Here is a 20,878-nt window from a genome sequence, read left to right on the forward strand (position 1 = left end):
TTTATAGCAATTTAGTGTAATCCTGACAGGTTCTATTATTTTGCCCACTCCATTTATAATAATAATAATAAAAAATAATAAGTGAATACTACTTCTTCTACTACTACTACTACTACTACTACTAAAATAATAATAATTATAATACATAATTATAATAAATAACAGTGTTATTCAGTGTATTAATTAGAATGTAAACAATTAAATCTAAGTTTTATACAACCAGCAGCAGCAGTGTCACCAGCAGATGCATGTATTCCTTTTATAGGAATTTCGTGTAATCCTGACCGATGGTTCTATTATTTTGCCCACTCCATTTATAATAATAATAACATTATAAATGTATAATAATTTATATAAATATATATTTATTATATTTATAATAATAATAACAGTAATAGTTTATTTTAACACATTTCAAGAGCAGAAGTCACAAAGCGCTTCATAATATTAAACGTAACCGCAATTAAAAAGACTAACAGATATACAATACAAGCATCCAGCTATAAACACAAGAAGCACTAAAAAAAAACCCTGAATAGAGTCAAAACAAAACCACGAACCAAACTATGTATTGGTGAGGCTTGGCTGAATATAATGAATATCTGTATTTATTATTATACTATTTATTATTCTATTTAAACAACTCTCTAAAACTGAACTTTAGTCGGATTTATTGCTGTATTAGACTGCATTAGTTTTAGTTATTCGTACCTAATTAACTGGCAGCATTGTGTATTTTCTTTGTGCATTGGAGATCTGTCATGACTTTTCAGTTGTTAAGGTGCTCATGTCATTATTTGAACTTACACCTTAAAGAGCCGTCACATGTGCGAGCTGCATGGAGCTTGTTAATTTGCACCTGAGTCCACTTTAATCCAGTAAAAGGAAATTGGCATATAATCAGCACAATCACAGTCAGACTGCAGTCTTTCAGCATTTTCATTCTCTGTTCCTGCAGGTAGCGGAGCGGGCGCTCTATTTCTGGAACAATGAGTACATTCTGAGCCTCATCGAGGAGAACATTGACAAGGTCCTTCCCATCATGTTCGGTAGCCTGTACAGAATCTCCAAAGAGCACTGGAACCCGTAAGTACTGCAGACTAATCATTCACATACAGTTGCTAAGTTTGATTTTTATGGTAACACCAGAGGGGTTCAGACCCTCTGAGAGCTCAGAGCTGGAGAAATTCAGTTGTAACAGCAGCTAAAGATACAGACGGGGGATTTAACAAAGATATAAAAGTAAAAAATAACACAATATAAAGCCTACATACATAAGTATACTCATATATACATAAAATACTTACATAGCTGCTGTTGAACGTTATTATTGTTACACATTGGGTTATTCCTGGGAGTAATTTGTATTGTACACTAGTGAAAAAAAAATATTGTGAATGGTCAATAAATCAAAAATATACAGTACTATGCAAAAGTCTCTGGCAGGTGTGAAAAAATGCCTAGAAGAATTTATGCTGGTTTAAAGGGTGGTCATACCAAATAGTGATTTAATTTAGATTTTTCTTCTGTTCACTCAATTTGCATTTTCTTAATTGATAAAATAAACTATTAACATTCTATTTTTTCATTCTTGTTTTTTCTGCCTAAGACTTTTGCACAGTACTGTATATGTAGTTACATGTAAAGGGTATACACAGTATAGTGTATAAGATAACAGTGAAGTGACATGGTGCTGCATTATGTCATGCTGGTGTTTGACACAAAATCCCCCAATCTGACAATATTTCTCGGGTGTAAAATTTCCCGTCTTTGTTACTCTGAATATCCCACAGAAACACTGTGATAATAGTTTTGACATATAGTTAGTTTGGAAATACTCCCCGTGAAAAGGATGAGGATAACTTAGGTGAACTAATCTCTAAATTAAGTTAAAACACTGATGTTAACGTTAATATCCTCTGTTAATGAGTGTTGTGTCTCTGCTGTGCTGCAGGACAATCGTAGCTCTGGTCTACAACGTGCTGAAGACGCTGATGGAGATGAACTGCACACTGTTCGACGAGTTGACCTCCTCTTATAAAGCCGACCGGCAACGGTGAGTAACAGAACAGTAAATCAGATCAAATCACTCTTTTATCTCATTATATATGACACCTGCTGGGCAAATTTCAGTAAAATTTCCCTGAAGCTGCTCCGTCATGTACTCTGCATAAATAATATGAATGAGTCAGTCGTGTATGTCAGGAGCCAATGTTTCTACTGGGCAGTTTTACCTTGAATAACAAATGTTACGTCGGGCTGACGAGCTCTGTGAAGTCCTTTCCAATCAGGTGAATTGGACACAAATTTACTCCAGGTTTATCTGACAGTGAACCTAAGACTTTATCATTTTTTATATTTTACCTGTTATTCTTTTCCTCCTTGACAAAAATATCTGTCTTTCTCTCTGTCCCTCTTTCTTGTCAAACATATACAAAACTTTCTGGAATAACAAAGAAAACCAATGAAGACAACAAACAATAATTGAATTTCTGAAACCATCAGGACAAAGAAGAATGTAAGCAAGTTTGCAGAGATATTATAGACAAGATTATTTATTATTCCAATCTAAAATTAGCACATCAGTGAAATCAGACTGCTGGAGAAAATGTGGTGAGATAAAGGCTTCTTTTCAGTTTGGCATTCAATCATAGCGTCGCTATTAATATTTATAATTTTTATACATGAAGCTCAACAAAAGACATGTGAATATGTAATAGTCTAAATAACATAAGGGCCTGTTGAATTAAGTGCAGGTGTGTGTGTGTGTATGTGTGGGACAGTAAAGAGTGAAGAATAAATGGTAGAGTTACAGGTGATGATTTGTAGGAGCTTTGTGGACATGGCTCCGTTCGGTCAGAGTAGATAAGATTAGGATTGAAACTGAAACAGTTTAGCGAGGAGAAATGTTCTTTCCAAGGTCACTTTTTAATTAATTGCCAATCATGAATAAAACGGTAAACAGTACAGAGACGAAAGGAATTTGTTTTACAGAACAACGCACACCCAGACGAAAACAGACACACAGACAGCCACGACTGAACACGGAAGAAGTTTCTAAATTATAGACAGTACAAAGTACATTTCTTTACATTGGCAACAAAAAGCAAAGGAAATTAATCAGGTGAGCGCATACAGGTGAATATCTCTGTCAGGGAACTCTTGGGATTCATTCTGACACCACGTGAATTTAGCACAAATGCCCTATCTCACAATGATATTGATACTGAAAAACAGCCTGTGCCCTGTGGTTCAGATCAACTCAAAAAAACATTTAAACATTTATTTTCAGATGTATGTTTGTTGTGAATTAACAAGCCAATAAAGATACACGTCATCCAGTACTATAACGTCGCAATAACGTGCTTTACAAATATAAGCACACAAAAAAAAACCATTACAGTAAAGTTTAAGGCCTCCTAGAATTAGTTTTATTCACTCTGAGAAAAAGGATAAATCATGTTAATCTTCCAAATAATGGTGAACTTTGAAAGGAGATAATAGGATCCAGATATTTATTTTTAATAGCAGAGCAGCCCTTTCGTTCTCTACTTGTTTTTCTCGGAAGGACACAGTCCATTCAAGTATTTAATGGATTCATGAATCAGACCAGTATTTCTTTAAGTATTCTAAGTATTTATAGTTATGGCAGAGGGTGAACTATTCAAGTGATGGCCAGAATTATTGTTTTTAAAATTTTACTTCTTTTTTTTTTGTTTGTGTAGGGAGAAGAAGAAGGAGCAGGAGAGGGACGAGCTGTGGAAGAAGCTGGACGAGTTGAGGCTCAGCAACAGCGCTCTGGTCCAGAACAACAGCCACGGCTTCCCGTGTGTCCACAACAACAACAACAACAACAACAGCAACAGTAATAATAATAATAATAATGACAACCAGGACAAGAGCGTCGAGGCTGCAGCCGTCGCCGCCACAGAAAACGACGACCCCGACGTCAGCGCTGCGGCCGGTGAGAGCACCCCATGTGCCAAATGACAGCGGATGTCAGTTTTTTATTCTGTAACGGTTTCGTGATCAGGACTGTCAGGAGAGGATTAACGGAGACAGAGAAACACAAATTACACCTCAACAGTATATTAAATCTACTTAGAGTGACTTAGAACGCCAGCATTTCTTTGGCAGAAAAAAATATATATATTTCAACTTAAGACTATTTTTGGATGTTACAGTGTGGCTGCAGTATATTGTTTATTTGTCTGATCAAAGATTTATCCTTTCACATTTAGTTTCTTAACTGAAAATGATTTTTTTTTTTTGTTATATTCGTTGTATGATACACGGGAGGGGAGAAAATAATAATGACTTGAATTTAATGTTTCCGATTGTGCTGCACTTAGACAAGCTGAATAGCTATTTAAAGATGTCTATTTTTTAATGTGCTTTTCCTTGTTGCTGCCAACACTTTGGGTGCAAAACCTTAAGGAAGAAGGGAACCTGGGAGTATTTGAGGGGAGGGGGGGCAGATGGGACCAGATCCATAATTAGACATTTCAGTGTCCATTAATGTGTAGAAAAGGGCTGTTATCAGGAGCAGAAGGAGCTACAGGACAGTTGGAGAATGCGAGGTGCACGGCCAAAAACACATAAAAACCATAAATATAAAGAATAATAATCACAGATATGGACCGATATCTCTGTCAGTGACTCTAGTTGTGACTATGGAGTTGAAATCTTTGGCTCAATGTCATATTTGTGACATTATTTTGGTGTTTTAGGTGTTGGTAAATATTTTTTTATCTGGGTGAAAGGCTAATAAACACAACACCTGCATTTATGTGATTACACTAAAGTATTGAGACGGGGCTTTTTTTTTTTTTGGAGAATGACATGTTTTTCAACCTGACTGGAATTAAAGGAATAGTTCAACATTTTGGGGGGGAATAGGCTTCGTGGCTTTTGATGAGAGTTAGCTGAGAAGTTTGATACCACTCTCATGTTGATACTGTAAATATGAAGCTTCAGCCTGCAGCTAGTTAGCTTAGCTTAGCATAAAGACTGGAAACAGAGGGAAACAGCTAGCCTGGCTCACATTCATGCAACGCACATTCCTGGTAGATTACCTCGCAATCGTCGTGACCAAAGATAAAATAGTTTTCTTTACAGAAGTGTAAAATCCCACCTGTGAGTATAACAAACCATTGTAAAGTGTTTTTAAATCTAAATTAAGTGTTATTATTATTCCGTTGCTCCAACCTGACTACATGGAGCATATTTTCCTCAGACTGATGCCAAAAGCTCTGGCTGCATCCATTATTTTACAATAAGGTTAAAATCACTCCAGTTTGTTTGTATTTAAAGCAGACACACTCGCCTAGGGCGTGACCGTGCTCCAGCAGAAGAGATAGTGGATACAGCAGAAGGGGAGGAGAATGCTGTTTGAAATTGGCGACCAATTGCACACTATATCGTTACTATTGACATTACATCATTAGGACAACCCGCTTACATTTTGATTCTTGCACTAGGAGCAAAGCTGAAGCAAACAATAGAGGTGATAGGAATATTAATTAATTTACCATAAAACATGCTATACCATGATATACAGTCATGGAAAAAATGATTAGACCGCCCTTGTTTTCTTCAATTTCTTGTTCATTTTAATGCCTGGTACAACTAAAGGTAAATTTTTTTGGACAAATATAACGATAATACCAAAAATAGCTGATAAGAATAAAATTTAAGAGCGATATCTAGCCATTTTCCATGGTTTTCTTGATATTGATTTTGGTTATTATCAAGAAAACCATGGAAAATGGCTAGATATCAGCTACATCCAGCCTTAAATCTACAGATTGTAATGGATTTAAAAAGAAATAAATATATTAAAGAAAACATTTAAAAATAAAAAATGTTATATCATGATAATTAAACTTTATTAATCTGAACTCTTTGAGAATCACTGGATTAAACAAACCAAATTAATCATGTTCGTTAGTGAGCTCCACAGGAGAGGCAGGTGGATTTTGATACTTTTAAACAGTTTTTGCTGTTTCTGGTCTTTATGCTGAGCTAAACTAACCGGCTGCTGCACCGACATGAGATGAATCTAACCCTCTGCAAATAAGAATATTTCCCAAAATGTCAAACTTCATTTTTATGAGTAGATGATAAATAAAAACATACGAGACCTACAGTTCTATATTTTTCCAGAGTATTGACAAGGAAAATATTTTTGAATGTTTCATTTTGCAGATGGATTATGACGGGGAGGCAGGATGCGCTCGAGTGTATATTTGTTGAGTGCGTACATGTGTATATGTTAGTTTGGAGGCTACTTAAAGGGAAATGCCACTCAATTTAAGACTTTCTGTACAGTGTAATGTTTCTGTGGTCTGGGAAAGTGCAGTCAGTGCTTAGGAACATAAAAGGTTCTCTGTCAAAGCTGAAAAAAAAAAAAAAAACTTGTCTTACCACTTAACTGGTATTTTACAATTCACAACATGTGTATTGTGAGTTTTTATATCCAAACCAGGCTCATTAAGAAGTAGTGATATCAAGAAAAAGATCCAAGTACCATCAACGCCTGTTCACTCCTGCATCTCCAGACTTTATAACCTCACTTTTGCTTTTAGTTTCTGACACTGGGAGGTGATAAACATGTTCATAAACTTAATCTGACTGCCGTAGATCATAGGAATCACTTTTTTTTCTTTCTTTTTTTTAAATTGAATGGTGTTCCCTCTGAACCTGGAGTCTCTGCTCTCTTACTCCTTCTGAGTTCATATTTTTAGGTCCAGTCTTTTCTGATGCCTTTTCTGTCAGTACAGCATTCCAACCTCTGTGACGTTAAACAAAAAAAACAAAAAAAAACTGCGTGGGGAACCTGTTTTGTAATCGCAGATCTTATTTAGGTTTCACCATCAATAAAGTCTACTTTATCTTTCTACTCAAAGCAAAACCACCAGTGTCTTTTTTGTTGCTTTTCTCTCTTCTCACCAGTGTTGAGCTGTAGTACATCATGGAGGTCAACAGATGGCGCCATTTTTATCAGAAGGGACACTTTTTGGTTATTGGTAATTTCATGACTGATGCATTTCTTTGAATAGGTTGTACATTACATATACACATATAATCTACAAAAGATGCATAAATACACACAAACATGTATATTTATATACTGTATATATATCGAGAGAAAGGGATTATATACTAAAAACAAAAAGGGCTGGAAGTTTTTTTAAGATCTAATCCCAATAATTGGAGGTGACATAAACAACATTAATAAAGGTTAATTGATTCATTTTAAGGTTAAACTACCTTTATTTATTAATTTAGTCAGTGTGGCTTCCTTATTTATATATATTTTTTCCTTATTGCTTCCTCATTTTATTAATTTATTCAGTCAGTCATTGTTTCTTCCTTATGTAGATATATATTTTTCAGTTTTTGTTCATTGATTTAGTCAGTGTTGCTACCCTATTTAGTTATTCATTTTTCCATTTTGCTTGCTTATTTATTTAGTCAGTATTGTTTCCTTATTATGTATTATTTTCCATTTCGCTTCCTTTTTCATTTGTTAAATTATTTAGTCAGTATTGCTTCCTTATTTATTTATTTCTTAATTAAGTTGTTTTTTCCTTATTTATTATTGAATTAATAAAGTCAGTGTTTCTTCCTTTTTTTTAATTTTATTGTATAATATATCTGTTTTGCTTACTTATTTATTTATTAAGTCAGTGTTTTTTTCTCATTTATTAATCAATTCAGTCAGTATTTCTTCCCTATTTACTTATTTTGTATTTATTTTATATTATTTATTTAATTCCTTATGTTTTGCTTCCTTATTTATTCATTTAGTCAGTGTTTTTCTTTTCTGTAAAACTGTCGCGTCCTTAATTTGTCTCCCCTGGGGCTCCGTACCTGCTGCTGCAGCTGTTTCTGACTTTGCAGCTGGTTCTGTGGTTGGAGCCAGGTTGCACACACTGGAGGAGGTGGTGGAGAGATGCACTGTCAAGATGTTCGAGGCCATACTGAAATACCCAGATGATCCGCTACACAAAACCTTTATGGACCAAAAAAACAGCAGGGGACGGCTCCTCTCTCTCCGTTTCAGGACAGAGAGATACAAAAGATCCTTCGCACCTACAGCCATCAGGCTGTCTCATTCTAACAGAGATTCTACCAGACTAACTGAATTTCCCCTTGGGGATGAATAAAGTCATTTTGTTTTGATTTGATTTGATTTGTTTTGTTTTGATTTGATTGTTAAAAACATCTGGATCAGATCACACGTGCCTCTGTTACCATGGTGACGAACCCACCTGCATATAAGTGGGAGTCCGCGCTCACGTCTGCCGTGTTGAATCCGGATTTTACGCGCGGCAGCATCAGAAGCAGCTCCGTCCAATGACTCTGAACTCCTCCGAGGACAGCCCGAGCTTCTCCGTCTTCTCCTCCAAACTGAGCCCCTCTGCGGACATATGTGTGGGCCTGGCCATCCTCTCTGTGGGTATGTGCGCTTATTATCTCTCACCTGGAAACATATTCAACATAAACAAAGTCATGAGCTAGAAAACGTTGAAAAAAGAATAAGAAAACATACTTAAAGTGACACAATCAGAATTGCTAAAACAAACTATTTTTAATTTGAATAAATTGTGCTACTTCGAATATTTGGTTTATTTATTATTTTCTTTTTTGGTTTATTTGGTGTTTTCTTTTTTCATAAGGTAAGTTTACTCTTAGTAATAAGTTATCACCATTTTATTTTTATGAATAGATGTCTATATCTTTAGGTTGATGTATCAAGAGAGTTTTTCTCTTTTTATTTATTTGTTTGTATATGTATTATTTAGTTAGTTACTTTTTAAGAAGTTAATTTATTTCATGTTTTCCTTATTATATTTTATAAATAGATCTCTATACTTAAGTTGATGTATCAAGAGAGTACCAATTCATTTAAATTATTTGTTTATATATTTATTATTTAGTTACATACTTACTTACTTTTTTAAGTACCGGTAGTTTATTTATTTAATGTTTTCCTTTATTATAAAATAAAGGAGACAAAAGTTAGGAGACACCTTCTCATTCAATGTTATTTATTTTGTATTATTTTCAACATTGGAGATTAATACTGAATACATCGAAACTATGAAAGAATATGAGAATTAAGAATATGTTTTATATTTTAGATTCTTCACAGTAGCCAGCTTTTGTTTTGATGACAGCTTTACACACCTGTTGTTCTCTCACACCTGGATGGTTTTTACTTAACAGCTGCACCTCGTTAAGAGTTAATTAGTGGAATTTCTTGCCTTCTTAATATGTTTGAGACCATCAAAGCAAAAGGTTTAAGGGTACTTTGAAAATTCTAAAGCATATTCTGGTTTGTTTAACACTTTTTTGTGTACTTAATATTCCATAGGTTTTCTATTATGGTTCAGATTTTTTTTGTTTATATATTAATCTGCAATGTAGAAGATTTAATTTGACTGGTGGTGTATATTAAGGTGTTGTGTCATGAATATGTTTAATGGAGGAGAGCACTTAATTATTTATGATTATTATTATTTATCAACCTTTTTAAGTAACTATGACTTTCACTATTTTGCATATTTACTTGATAATAATAATTTGATAATTGCTATTTATTTGTATTTATATTGAGGTTCATGTCTCATTATAATGTTTATAATTAACCTTTATTCTGCAACGACTGTGTTTGTGTGTATCTGTTTGTTGTATCTCATGCACATTACTTATTGTAATTGCACTAAAATTGAACATTTTTCAGTAAAACACATCTTTACAAAGTAGAATTTAACAACAAGTAGAAAATAACAGACAAATAACTTCTCTGCTCATGATTCCACCTTTTAAGAACTTTTTATTGTAATCCGCTTGTTTTTAAGAAATCCCATACTTAATGTTATTGCACTATAAATTGAGCATTTTTCAATAAAACACATCTTTACAAAAACTCCATACACATTACACTAGAAAACAGAGAGCACACATCTTCAATTGTATTACTTTTATTATCAATATTTTTTGTTTGTTTGACATTTTTTATGCTGACCTTAATCAGCATGTGATTCAAAACACTGCTTGGGATTTTTTAAAATATATTTTATTTCAAGTACAAGTAGAAAATAACAGACAAATTACTTCTCTGCTCGTGGTTTCAGAACTTTTTATGTTATTATGTTGTTCCCATACTTGCTTTTGCACTTCAGCATTTTACAATAAAACACATCTTTACAAAGTAAAATGAAAAATTCAAAAACCCCATTAAACTAGAAAGCAGAAAGCACACATCTTCGCTGTAATTGAAAGCTTTATTGTTGCTTTTCCTTCCAGCTGCAGTCCTTTGTGAAGCAGCCAAGCCTTTTCGATTATAGCAAACATATAGAACAGCAATAATGAATGCTGTATAGATGTATGGAAATTACAGTAAATGGAGGTTTTCTGACATTTCAGCAACCACAACACAAGCCAGCAGAAGATCTTAGTTATGACGAGCAAATAAATAATTCATATAGGCAGAGGAAATGCCACAAGGCTTCTCTGAACTGGTAAATGGACTCTCTTATAGAGTGATTTTGTCTTTGTGACCATTGAAAGAGCTTGCCCAAGAATACTTTCACACGTAGGCTGCCATGGTCAGGGATTGAAACACCGACCTTCCAGCGACCGCTCTACCAGCTGAGCCACAGACTATCACAGGGCTGACACTTAGAGACAGAACCATTCATGATCCCTATTGGCAATTTAAGTTGCATGTCTTTGGGGGTGAAAGCAGGAGGGGAAAGTGCTAAAACATGTTTATGTCACATTTTTTAAGAGCCAGCTCTTGAGACTTTGTGTGAAGTGATACATCAGGGGCAGTTCTGGACCCTTACATGTAAGGGGGACAGAGCACATGCAGCTCCTCCTGGCAGATTTGTGCAAGTTTGCTGCGTCCTGATTTGGTTTAAAAAAGGTTTTTTTTTGGTACCTTAGAGATTTCTGCAAGACCTCTTTTTTTTTTTTAAAGATTTTTTTTGGGGGCATTTTTGCTTTATTGAAAGTTATAGATAGAAAGGGGGAGACAGAGGGGAGGACATGCAGCAAAGGGACCTCAGATGGGATTCGAAAGCGGGTCCGCCGCAGCAAGGACTCAGCCTTAATGCATGCTCTACCAGTGTGAGCCACCGGGACGCCCCGCAAGACCTCTTTTATTCTTTAAACTACCGAGAAGCGCCCTTAATGCCATTAAACCTTGGAAAGCTATACTGCCCTACAAAGCCTAACTGCAGTAACTACACTTTTGGTAGAAATTGAGTTATAACTAAAAATTAACTCCTTGATATCTGTTTTTATCTTGTGACAATTTTTTTTATTTCAATTTTGCTTTAATTCAGAGAAATAATGTTTGCAGCAAAAATTTGCAGTAACTACCAAGTCCAAATATGATAGGGAAATTATTATCTAGACCGTGATGAAGTAAAAGAAGTAAGATACATTTATATTAAGACTAAAATATAACATTACCGGTACTTTATAATATTAAGACTAAAATACACAAATCTTTGAATAGAAACACTTTTAAATACACTGAGAACAAAATTAACTGGAAAATGTTTATTCACTGAAAACAAAATATAAAAGCTGAAAGAAGACAACATTGTAGTTACTGCACTCTGATTTTGCCTTATCATTAGAACCTTTTACTGCACTGCAAAACTAGAGTGCAATAACTACATTTTTGGGGTCAAAGATCAAATAAATCATCATGATTTTTTAGCATAAAAATGACATCATCAATACATGTAGAAATAAGTGTCATATCACTTACCTACCTATAACCCATTTGGCTGTCCAGTTAAAAAAAATGTTAAAAACTTGAATGCATTTTTTCGTGGTTTTACTCTTTGCGTAGTTACTTCAGTTAGACTTTGTAGGGCAGTATACATCTTCTGAATGCCTCAGGTCTCTAGTTTGTGGTCGTAAAGTTTCTTGAGGCTGTGATTATCCTAGAGGTCACAGCAGCTCATTTTATACAGTATATTATAAGTTTAAAATAAATACTCTCACTGCAGTTAAATGGCTACTTGAGGGACTAACATCATCACACATGAATAAGAAATAAAAAAAGGCAGGAAATCTTCATATTTGAGAGGATAAACAGCATATTTTGCTTATAAGTGCATTTACTCAAGTACTGTATAAGTACAATTTTGAGGTCCACTATGTAACTTTATATTTCTTACTCCACTACATTTAGTCGGCAGCTTTATTTACATTTTAGGTCGAGATATAACATTAAAAATGTGATCAATTTAAAGTGATTTGACATCTTTAAAAAAAAAAAAAATTAACCTCATAACAGTGTATTAAATTGTTCAATGTGCCCTATCTTTACAAAATCAAAATGCTGCTTATATAAATGCATCAATAATGATAAAGCATATATTTAGAATATATAAAACAGTCTGAGTGAGGCCATTCTGCATAACAAGCACTTTTACTTGTAATACTTTAATTACATTGTTATGCCTATACTTTTGTACTTTTACTTAAGTAAGGGAGCTGAATATTTCTTCCACCACTGGGTATTATCATAAAGTGGTCTGTAAAGAGGAGAAAAATTGCCCAAAATTTGCCAAAATATCCTGACATGGTGCCAATGGGTTTATTAGATTGTGTAGTTTCATGTGACACCAGTTTTCTCACTGTGGTGTTAAAATAAAGCCAACTACAGCTCTTAAAATATCTCATTACTCTTCAGCCTTTGGGTACTGTAGGTGTTAAGGAGGATTCTTGGTTTCACACACCCCCTGAGAGCCTGACAGCAGATTAATTGATTCATTTTCTGCTTAATAAAAGTTCCGAGCGTTGGAGGATCCTCATACACATCAGACATATGTTTGATTAATGTTCCCTCTTCTGTCTTGGCTCCAGTCCTGCTCTCTGTTCTGGGGAACGGGCTGGTTCTGGTGATATGTTACCGCCGGAGGAAGAAGATGGTGGGCTCGGAGCTGCTGTGTGTCAACCTGGCCGTGGTCGATTTCCTGTGTTGCATCTGCTTCTACCCGCTCTCCATCATGTCCTCCTTCAGCCACGCCTGGCTGGGAGATACCACCACGTGCGTTTACTACGGCCTCGGCTGCTACATCTTCGGCCTGTGTGGCATGTTCACCATCGCCGCCATCAGCATCATCCGCTACCTGAAGACCTGCTACAGCCTGGTGTATGGTGAGGGCGAGGGTTGGGGACAGATCACAGCCACAGTGTTGCCATTGGATACGTGCAATATGATTTGATCGTTTATAGCGGCATACTTTCAGCACCAGGCAGCTGGAGAGGAGGCGGATGGGACCAACAAACCCAGAAATGCCAAGTAGGACCCTGGTCCTCGAGTCCCATAGTGGGTTTGTGTCCCTTTGTTGAAAGTTCTGCTCGAATAAATGTTTTTTAAAGCTATACCCTATTATTTTTTACCTAACGTTAAACCAGTGGTTTTGGTTCCTAACATTAACCAACATTTTTTTAAGCCTCACTGTGTTATTTTTAACCAACTTTAAACTATGCATTTGGTGCGTGACCTTAATCAAAGGCTTTTTAGTGCTATAAACTTTTTTCTTTTCTTTTTTAAAGCCTAACCCTGTTATTTTTAACCAAATTTAAACTGCATTTGGTGCTGAAACTTAAACAAAGGGTAAAAAAATTTAAGCCTAAATGTTATTTTTACCTTAACCTTAAACCTGTGGTTTGGGTTCCTAATGTTAATTAGAAAACAAAAAAACAAAGCCTTTTTAGAATTTTTAAACCTTAAAGCCTGTCTGTGATTTCTTTACCCAACTTCAAACCAGAGCATTGGTGCATAACCTTAACCAAAGGGCTTTAGTGTTGTAAATGTTTAACTAGAAAATTTCCTCTGGGGAAATTTTGAAAGGGCCATGGGGGCTATTACCGGTGTGTGTACACTATGATGAGATTCTTCAGAGATTTCAAACTATGCCCTTTAACCTTAAAGTGTGTGTGTGTGTGTGTGTGTGTGTGTGTGTGTGTGTGTGTGTGTGTGTGTGTGTGTGTGTGTAACTGTAATCACATCAAAGATCAAAGGAAATCAACAGAATTAACTGGCACCTGCCAGTGACAGCAGCCAGAGGTGGACAGGAATTTCTGGCCTCGAACAGAAAGCATTTTTGGCAAAACCATAATACCTATCATTGATCCGACTTCACTTTGAGCGTCCTGAGTTCTTCCTGAACGTCTACATATGTTTTTTTTTTTAAGAAAAATTAAAAAATAGCTTTGTTAGAGCGATCTAAAAACACCTGTTCCATATCCCTTTTGCTGAAATCTTCCTGCGTTTTTAATATGGGAGCCAATGAGGCTGTTGCTGGTGTTGGTGGCGCAGAGGATTGTGAGTGAGAAGACAAATTTTCCTACGTTTCTATGTATAAATTATTTCTGTAGAGTGACAGAGTTGTTATTTTTTGACAATTTCTTCTCTCCCTCTACACTCTGGCGATGATGTCACACACTGTGACACGAACATTCCGTGCAATTTACACCCATTATAATCTCAGAATTTCTCCAAAAATGATCATGGTCATTGAACAGGGATTGTATTGATAAAAAACTATATGACCTATCCAAACGTGGATTAATACACCAATACACAAGACTTGTGTCTACTGTTTAAAGTTTAATTGGGTTCTGTAGTTGAAATTATGCCGGAGAAGTAGACGTTTAAAAATCTCCAATTATTGTTCTTTTTCGCTCATTTTTTCTGGCCGTCCCATTCATTTCAATGCAAAATTTTGGGCAGTTTTTCGCGACTTATGTCGCGAAAAATTTGTATTCTGTAGAGAAAAGTAATAGCACACCGATCCCGATCAAACCGCACGTTTTGATATATAATTTGTCCTGCAACTCTTCAAGTTGTAGGACTAGTAGCGGGACGAAATTGCGTCCGGAAGAGGAATAAGAAAAAATCCACAGTATAACAGTAGTGGTCCCTACAGCTATTGCTGTATGGGGCCAGTGCTCGGTGCGATTGCCCCTAGGCCCTAATTAAGCCTAAATGTTATTTTCAACTAACCTTAAACCAGTGGTGATTTTGATGCATAACATTAACCAATGCGTTTAAGTGTTTAAAACATTTTTTTAACTTAACTGTGTTATTTTTTTTACCCAACTTTAAACTGTGTATTTGATGTATAACATTAACTAATTCAGATAACCAACCAATTCAGACTTTTAAAACAATGTTTTTAAGCCTAACCATGATTTTTTTTACTCAACTTTAAACCAGTGCATTTTGTGCATAACCTTAATCAAAGGTATATGTATATATATAGGTAGTATTTTAAACATTTTTTAAGCCTAACCCCGTGGTTTTGGTTCCTAACCATCACCAAAGACTTTTAAATATATATATATATACACACACACACACACACACACACATATATGACATCGGGCTGCAGTTCATCATCATCAAGTATTTTTGGTTAAATGTGGATTTTGTAAAATGTAAAATGTAGCTATTTATAATGTGGTCTGTGGTTTTCAGAAATGTACAATGCTGACATTAATTCTGGCGGCTGTGTTGCAGTTCAAGGACGTTGAAGGTGCTTGAGAACGTCTCAAAGAGAGGAAAGTTAAATCTCCAGGGAGCTAGTGAGGCAGTGAGCCTTAGTAACCCTTTTAATGACTTACTTCTTTCTGTCAGAAGTAACATCAGAGTAAATTGCGCCTTTATGCTTCTTTAACACATTTTAAAAGGGTTCACAAAAAAGCTGATGAGTTGGCACAAATGACACATAAAAGCTCTAAAGCTGTGTGAAGAATGTGACTGAATGTGAGAAAAGGGCCTTATTTTTTCACCACATTAGAGCTGCATGAGTAACTTTTTACTAGAAGCTTGTGCATGATTATGTGGCACCTGAGACAGGCAGCAGCATAAAAAAATGAATTAAAAAAAAACAGAAAAACACAGAAAGAGACATAATTCAATGTAAATAAATATCAAGCAAAGTTAACTCAAATTTCAAAAGGGAAATTTTGTGTCAGTTTGTAACTAGAGTAATTTAAATACATTAACATCTTTGGGAATCTGGCTCAGACTTTTTTCATTTTGGATTTAAAATCGTAATAATATTTTTAAAGCACTTTTCATACATAAAATGCAGCTCAAATTGCTTCACAACTTGGCTTTAAAAAGGAAGTAAAAAGAAAAAAGATCTATCAATAGATTTTACTAATCTTATGCATCTGAAAAAAACACATTTTTATTTCTGGTTTTGCAGAACAGCAGAACAACCAAAAGTCCTTTTTCCAATTTCTGCACAGACATTCAGGACAGGAAGCTTAAAAAACCCTGAGAACACGAAGAGTTCTGTCAGGCACTTTTCTGTGTGATAAAGACTTGTAAGGTAGAGCGGCTGCAGTAATCATACAGCTTGACATTTGTGAAATGTATTCAACTTGAAAAACGTTTTGTCCTTCATTTGACAAAGGAAAGAAAAAGTTGAAGTCAGAAAACTGTTATAAATAAATTGTTGATTTCCTGACAAAAAACTCACTGCCACCTGTTTTGATAACAAGATAAATTGGTTTCAGTATTTTTTTACTTTAAAAAAAGGAGGAAGTCTCTGATTCATGCTTCTTAATTGGAATATTTTCTGGTCTTTGAGTTTCTGGCAAAAACAAGATATTTGAGGACATCATGGTGGGGGGAAACAGCAGGTCTGACTCAAACTTGCCAACACCTTTAAAGCTCACTAACAAGGGCTGTTTCCACTACCGGGCAATACCCGGAATGAGGCGGGTCTCACTCGCCGAAACGCCCCTAATTTGAATACGAGCAGTCCGGAGCCGGCTTTTGTCGGGACTTTTTTCGTCCCTGTCGAAGAGCAGGGCCTTTTTTTCCCCCTGAAAACAGCCTGGTTGCTGATTGGATAGATCGCTAAGCAGGATGTGCCATAGTACTCGACGCCACAGCAACACGCCCCATTTGTAAAAGCCAGCGAAGCAGTGTTGCCAACTAATCGACTTTGTTGCTATAATTAGCAACTCTTAACGAGCTGCGGCCGGCGGCTCGTTAAGAGGAGTAAGATCGAGTGGAAGCGGCACAATCCTCCTGCAGCAGTCTCTCCCAGCTTGTTGAACTGAGACATGATGCAGGGTTTTGTTTGTTTGCAGCTGTGTGGCTAGAAGGAGCTAACCTCCGGGTGGCATGCTTCTCCATCTGGCTGGTGGCTGTCGTTTGGTCCAGCTTCCCTCTGTTCGGCTGGGGCGAGTACGTCCCAGAGCCGTACGGCTTGTCCTGCACCATCGCCTGGAGAGGTTATCACACCTCGGCCAAGGACGCCTTCTACGTCATCTTCTCCTTCGCCTTCTTCACAATGGTCCCAGTGCTCCTCATCGTGGTGTCCCAGTGTCAGATCATCTACAAGGTGTCCCGCTTCTCCTACTCGCTGTCTGTGAGGGGGATCCCCAACAACCTGCGACACACTGAAAAACGACTCTCAATGGTGAGCAAACACCAAGAGCAGTGAGTACCTGAAATCAAGACATAAAGACCTTTCAGACTGTGTTTCAAGCCGCAAAATTTACGCCTCCATGACATTTCGCCTTCAGTTTAAATGTTCCAGAGGTGTAATGGGGACCTTGTGATCCTGGCCTTGTACCGCTTTCGGAGGTAGTAACAGAGGCGTTAAATTGGCGAGACTGTTTCGCAACTGGATCAATGTGAACCAGCAAGACGAAAAAGAAAGGTGACACAAGGGACTCGAGGCAATATCCAATACCCACTGCACGATTTTTTTTAGAAGAAGAAGAAGGTTTAGATGCATGGAGAGTAACTAATGATTATTGTCATTATTAATTAATCTGCAGATTCTTTTTGGAGTAATCGATTAATCGTTTGGTCTAAATGCCATAAAATGGGGAAAAATGTCCATCCCAGTTTTTCAAACTACAAGGTGATGCCTTTATAGTCATTTAAAGATATTTAGTTTAATAGACAGCAAACAGCATATTTTGCATATAAGTGCATTGACTCAAGTACTGTAGTTAATTACAATTTTGAGGTCCATTATGTAACTTTATATTTCTTACTCCACTACATTGAGTTGCAGCTTTAGTTACTTTTCAGGTCAAGTTTTAACATAAAAACATGATAAATTTAAAGTGACCTCATAGCAATGTATTAAGTAGTTAAAATGAGCCCTATCTTTATTTATTTATGTTCCATAAATGCATCAATAATACAAAAGCAATAATATAATTAGAGTATATAAAACAATATAAGAGGGGCCATTCTGTATAACAAGTTCTTTTACTTTTGGTACTTTAAGTACATTTTGATGCTGATACTTCTGTACTTTTACTAAGTTTTGAATGCAGGATTTTTACTTGTAGTGGAGTTATTTCACAGTGTCGTATTAGTACTTTTCCTGAAGTTTGTACGCTTTCCACCACTGACTATAACAATTACTTTTCTGCCAATTGACTAATTGATTAGTCGATTAATCGTTGCAGCTCTAATGGAGGGTTCACATTATTCAGTGCTTGGCTGAGAAAGAGCAAAGGAATGTTTGGAGGAAGCTGGAACAAAAAACATTGCAGTTCTGGTTAAGAAAAACAGAACAAAACAATCAAGTTGAGGTTGATAAGAGACTATATGGATATGGAGGATATGAATCTCAGGCTGTGGTGACTCAGCCAGACACCTTTGTGCATGCTAAGTATCTGCTTCAGACTTTATTCAGAGCTATGAAACATCCTCATATGCTATCGAAAAGGAACATTTTAAGTAATTTGAACACGTGGCCGATACTTTTCTAAGATGACAGCTGCGAGTGTTTTTCTACAGTTTCTTAGGAAACAAGGTCTACAGCCTTCTGTTGCCGTTCTGCATCACAAGGAATGATTCATTAAGTTTCTATTTTTAACAGCGCTGATATATTTCCAGTGTAGTAATCTTCTGTTATGTGTTACTTCCTCTTCCAGATGTTCTGCTGCATCAGCCTGGGGTTTGTGATTGCCTGGGCGCCGTACGCCATTGTGTCCTTCCTCTTCATTTTCCATAAGGAGAACCAGTACATGGCTCCCGAGGGCTTCGTGTTCCCCGCCCTCTTCGCCAAAAGCTCCCACGTCTACAACCCGTTCATCTATTTCTACTTCAACACCAATTTCCAGCAAGAGCTTCGCTGCCTGCTCCGATCTTTCTGTCCCAGGCTGGAAGGAAACCGAGTTGGCGTCCACATGTCGATGCCGCACCAATTCCCCATCCACATTCAGCTCCAGGAGAGAGGCTGCGTCCAGAAGAACAACTTTGTTTTGTCTAAGGACAGAACTCACAACAAGAACAAGAGCAAATCAACGCACACCAGCAGCAACCGTGTCCTCGGCAGGCCGGTGTACACCTGCTGGGGGTCCACGTCAAAGAATTCCCCTGAAGCCTTGGAGAAAAAAATCACCAAGAACTCCCTCCCTGACTCTATATGAACAATCAGCGTTTATGTTAAATCTGTGATTTAAAGGCAGCGTGGTTAACAACAACCAAGAAGTCTGTACTGTCTGTCCTGTTGCTGAGTTTGCGAATTAACGATTGTTACGAAGTGTTTCCCATCTGCTAAAAAGCCTGTTAAATCCTTAAATCACATACTCTCAATAGTCACGTTTCCATTTACAAATTCCTCTGTGCATTTTGGAAGATTGGCATGAGAAAAGCTTGATAGAAACGCCAACATTTTATAAGACTTTCAAAGATGTGCATTAATGTTTTTACGCTTTTTACACTTGAGGTGGTTTTTGTCTTCTCCGAAAAATAGTTAATGGGCTAAACGGGAGATTGAAACGCAAATAAATTGTGAAGTAGTTAACATTGAACTCTGATCTGACTGATCAGCTGTTAGACGAGCTGACATTAAAGAACAATTATAAGTTGCCCAATTGAATCTAAATCCTGAGGTCATATTTTCTCTCATGGGTGGCCAAAGTTGTCCGATTAGCAAACTAGAAATTATTTTTTCGTTCTTGCTCAATCTCTACTTCTTCTACTGGTTACTGACGGATTAATCCACAGCAATACATTACACATCTTCTGACCAGAGTGTGTTTATGCAGCTTTGTTTATTTGCTCTGAACCAGTTGATGGCTGCGTCCATAATTTGTATTTTCTTTAAAGCGACATTTCAAACGTTCGCATCAAAATTCGATTCAACTTTAGTAATGGAAACACAGCTAAATCTCGTCCTTTTGTTGTCAAAGCTTAAGTTAAAATTTTCGTCTGAGCTGGTGCCTAATATTAAACCAGTTCTTTGTGTTTCAACTGCTAAAGAACCAGGAAATCTGGTTCCAGAGCGGCACCGACTCTGGTCTTGAACCATGAACTGCTTACATCAAGGGCTGGGGGTGGGATTATCGTGACCAACAAGAACAAAAACGTGTCTCTTTTATTTTATTTGTTTAACTGCAATGTGATTGATAAGGGCTAGCATTAGCGGGCTAGCATTAGTGGGCTAGCGTCGAAAAGGGGTGATAGTGGTGTAATAGTGTCAAATGCTTTAGCTTAACTTACAGAAATGTTTCAGGATCGCACAGTTTTCCCCATTGTAACTGCTGATGTTTCATGTCTGTATCAGTCTGTATCCATGTTTGTCGCCTTGAAACTCGTTATTTTTCACTGGTTCTTCAGCTTGTAAAAACTTAGCTATGGGTTCTTTAACCTGTTGGTAGTGTATTTCACCACAGAGCAGTGTTTGGACATTTTTCTGTCATTTGCTAAGAAATGACAGGAAGGCTCATTCATTCATTCATTCATTCATTCAATATAAAGCCAATGGAGAGAGATTTATTGTTTCCACTCTGGTGGGGTTGGGGCTTAGGTGTGCTCTGTCTCTATTCAAAGATGCAAATT

General features: G+C 36.5%; 2 protein-coding genes across 2 annotated transcripts in view; both read left to right on the forward strand.

The window, feature by feature from the left end:
* The window catches only part of ppp2r5a (protein phosphatase 2, regulatory subunit B', alpha isoform), a 57,265-nt gene extending 50,364 nt beyond the window's left edge, over positions 1-6,901 (forward strand). Inside the window, exons 11-13 of the mRNA XM_059356266.1 lie at positions 959-1,086; positions 1,955-2,056; positions 3,726-6,901. Of these exons, the coding sequence (XP_059212249.1) occupies positions 959-1,086; positions 1,955-2,056; positions 3,726-3,990 (495 nt within the window). The 3' untranslated portion in view covers positions 3,991-6,901. The remainder of the gene's footprint in view (positions 1-958; positions 1,087-1,954; positions 2,057-3,725) is intronic.
* A 1,143-nt stretch (positions 6,902-8,044) lies between these two features.
* Positions 8,045-20,650, forward strand: opn8c (opsin 8, group member c). Its single transcript, XM_059356268.1, has 4 exons — positions 8,045-8,464; positions 12,901-13,194; positions 17,155-17,486; positions 18,967-20,650. Exons 1-4 carry the CDS (start codon positions 8,362-8,364, stop codon positions 19,462-19,464), a joined length of 1,227 nt encoding a protein of 408 aa, XP_059212251.1. The 5' UTR covers positions 8,045-8,361; the 3' UTR covers positions 19,465-20,650.
* The last annotated feature ends 228 nt before the right edge of the window (positions 20,651-20,878 follow it).

This window comes from Centropristis striata, chromosome 18, assembly GCF_030273125.1.
Source record: "Centropristis striata isolate RG_2023a ecotype Rhode Island chromosome 18, C.striata_1.0, whole genome shotgun sequence".
In the NCBI taxonomy this organism is placed as follows: domain Eukaryota; kingdom Metazoa; phylum Chordata; class Actinopteri; order Perciformes; family Serranidae; genus Centropristis; species Centropristis striata.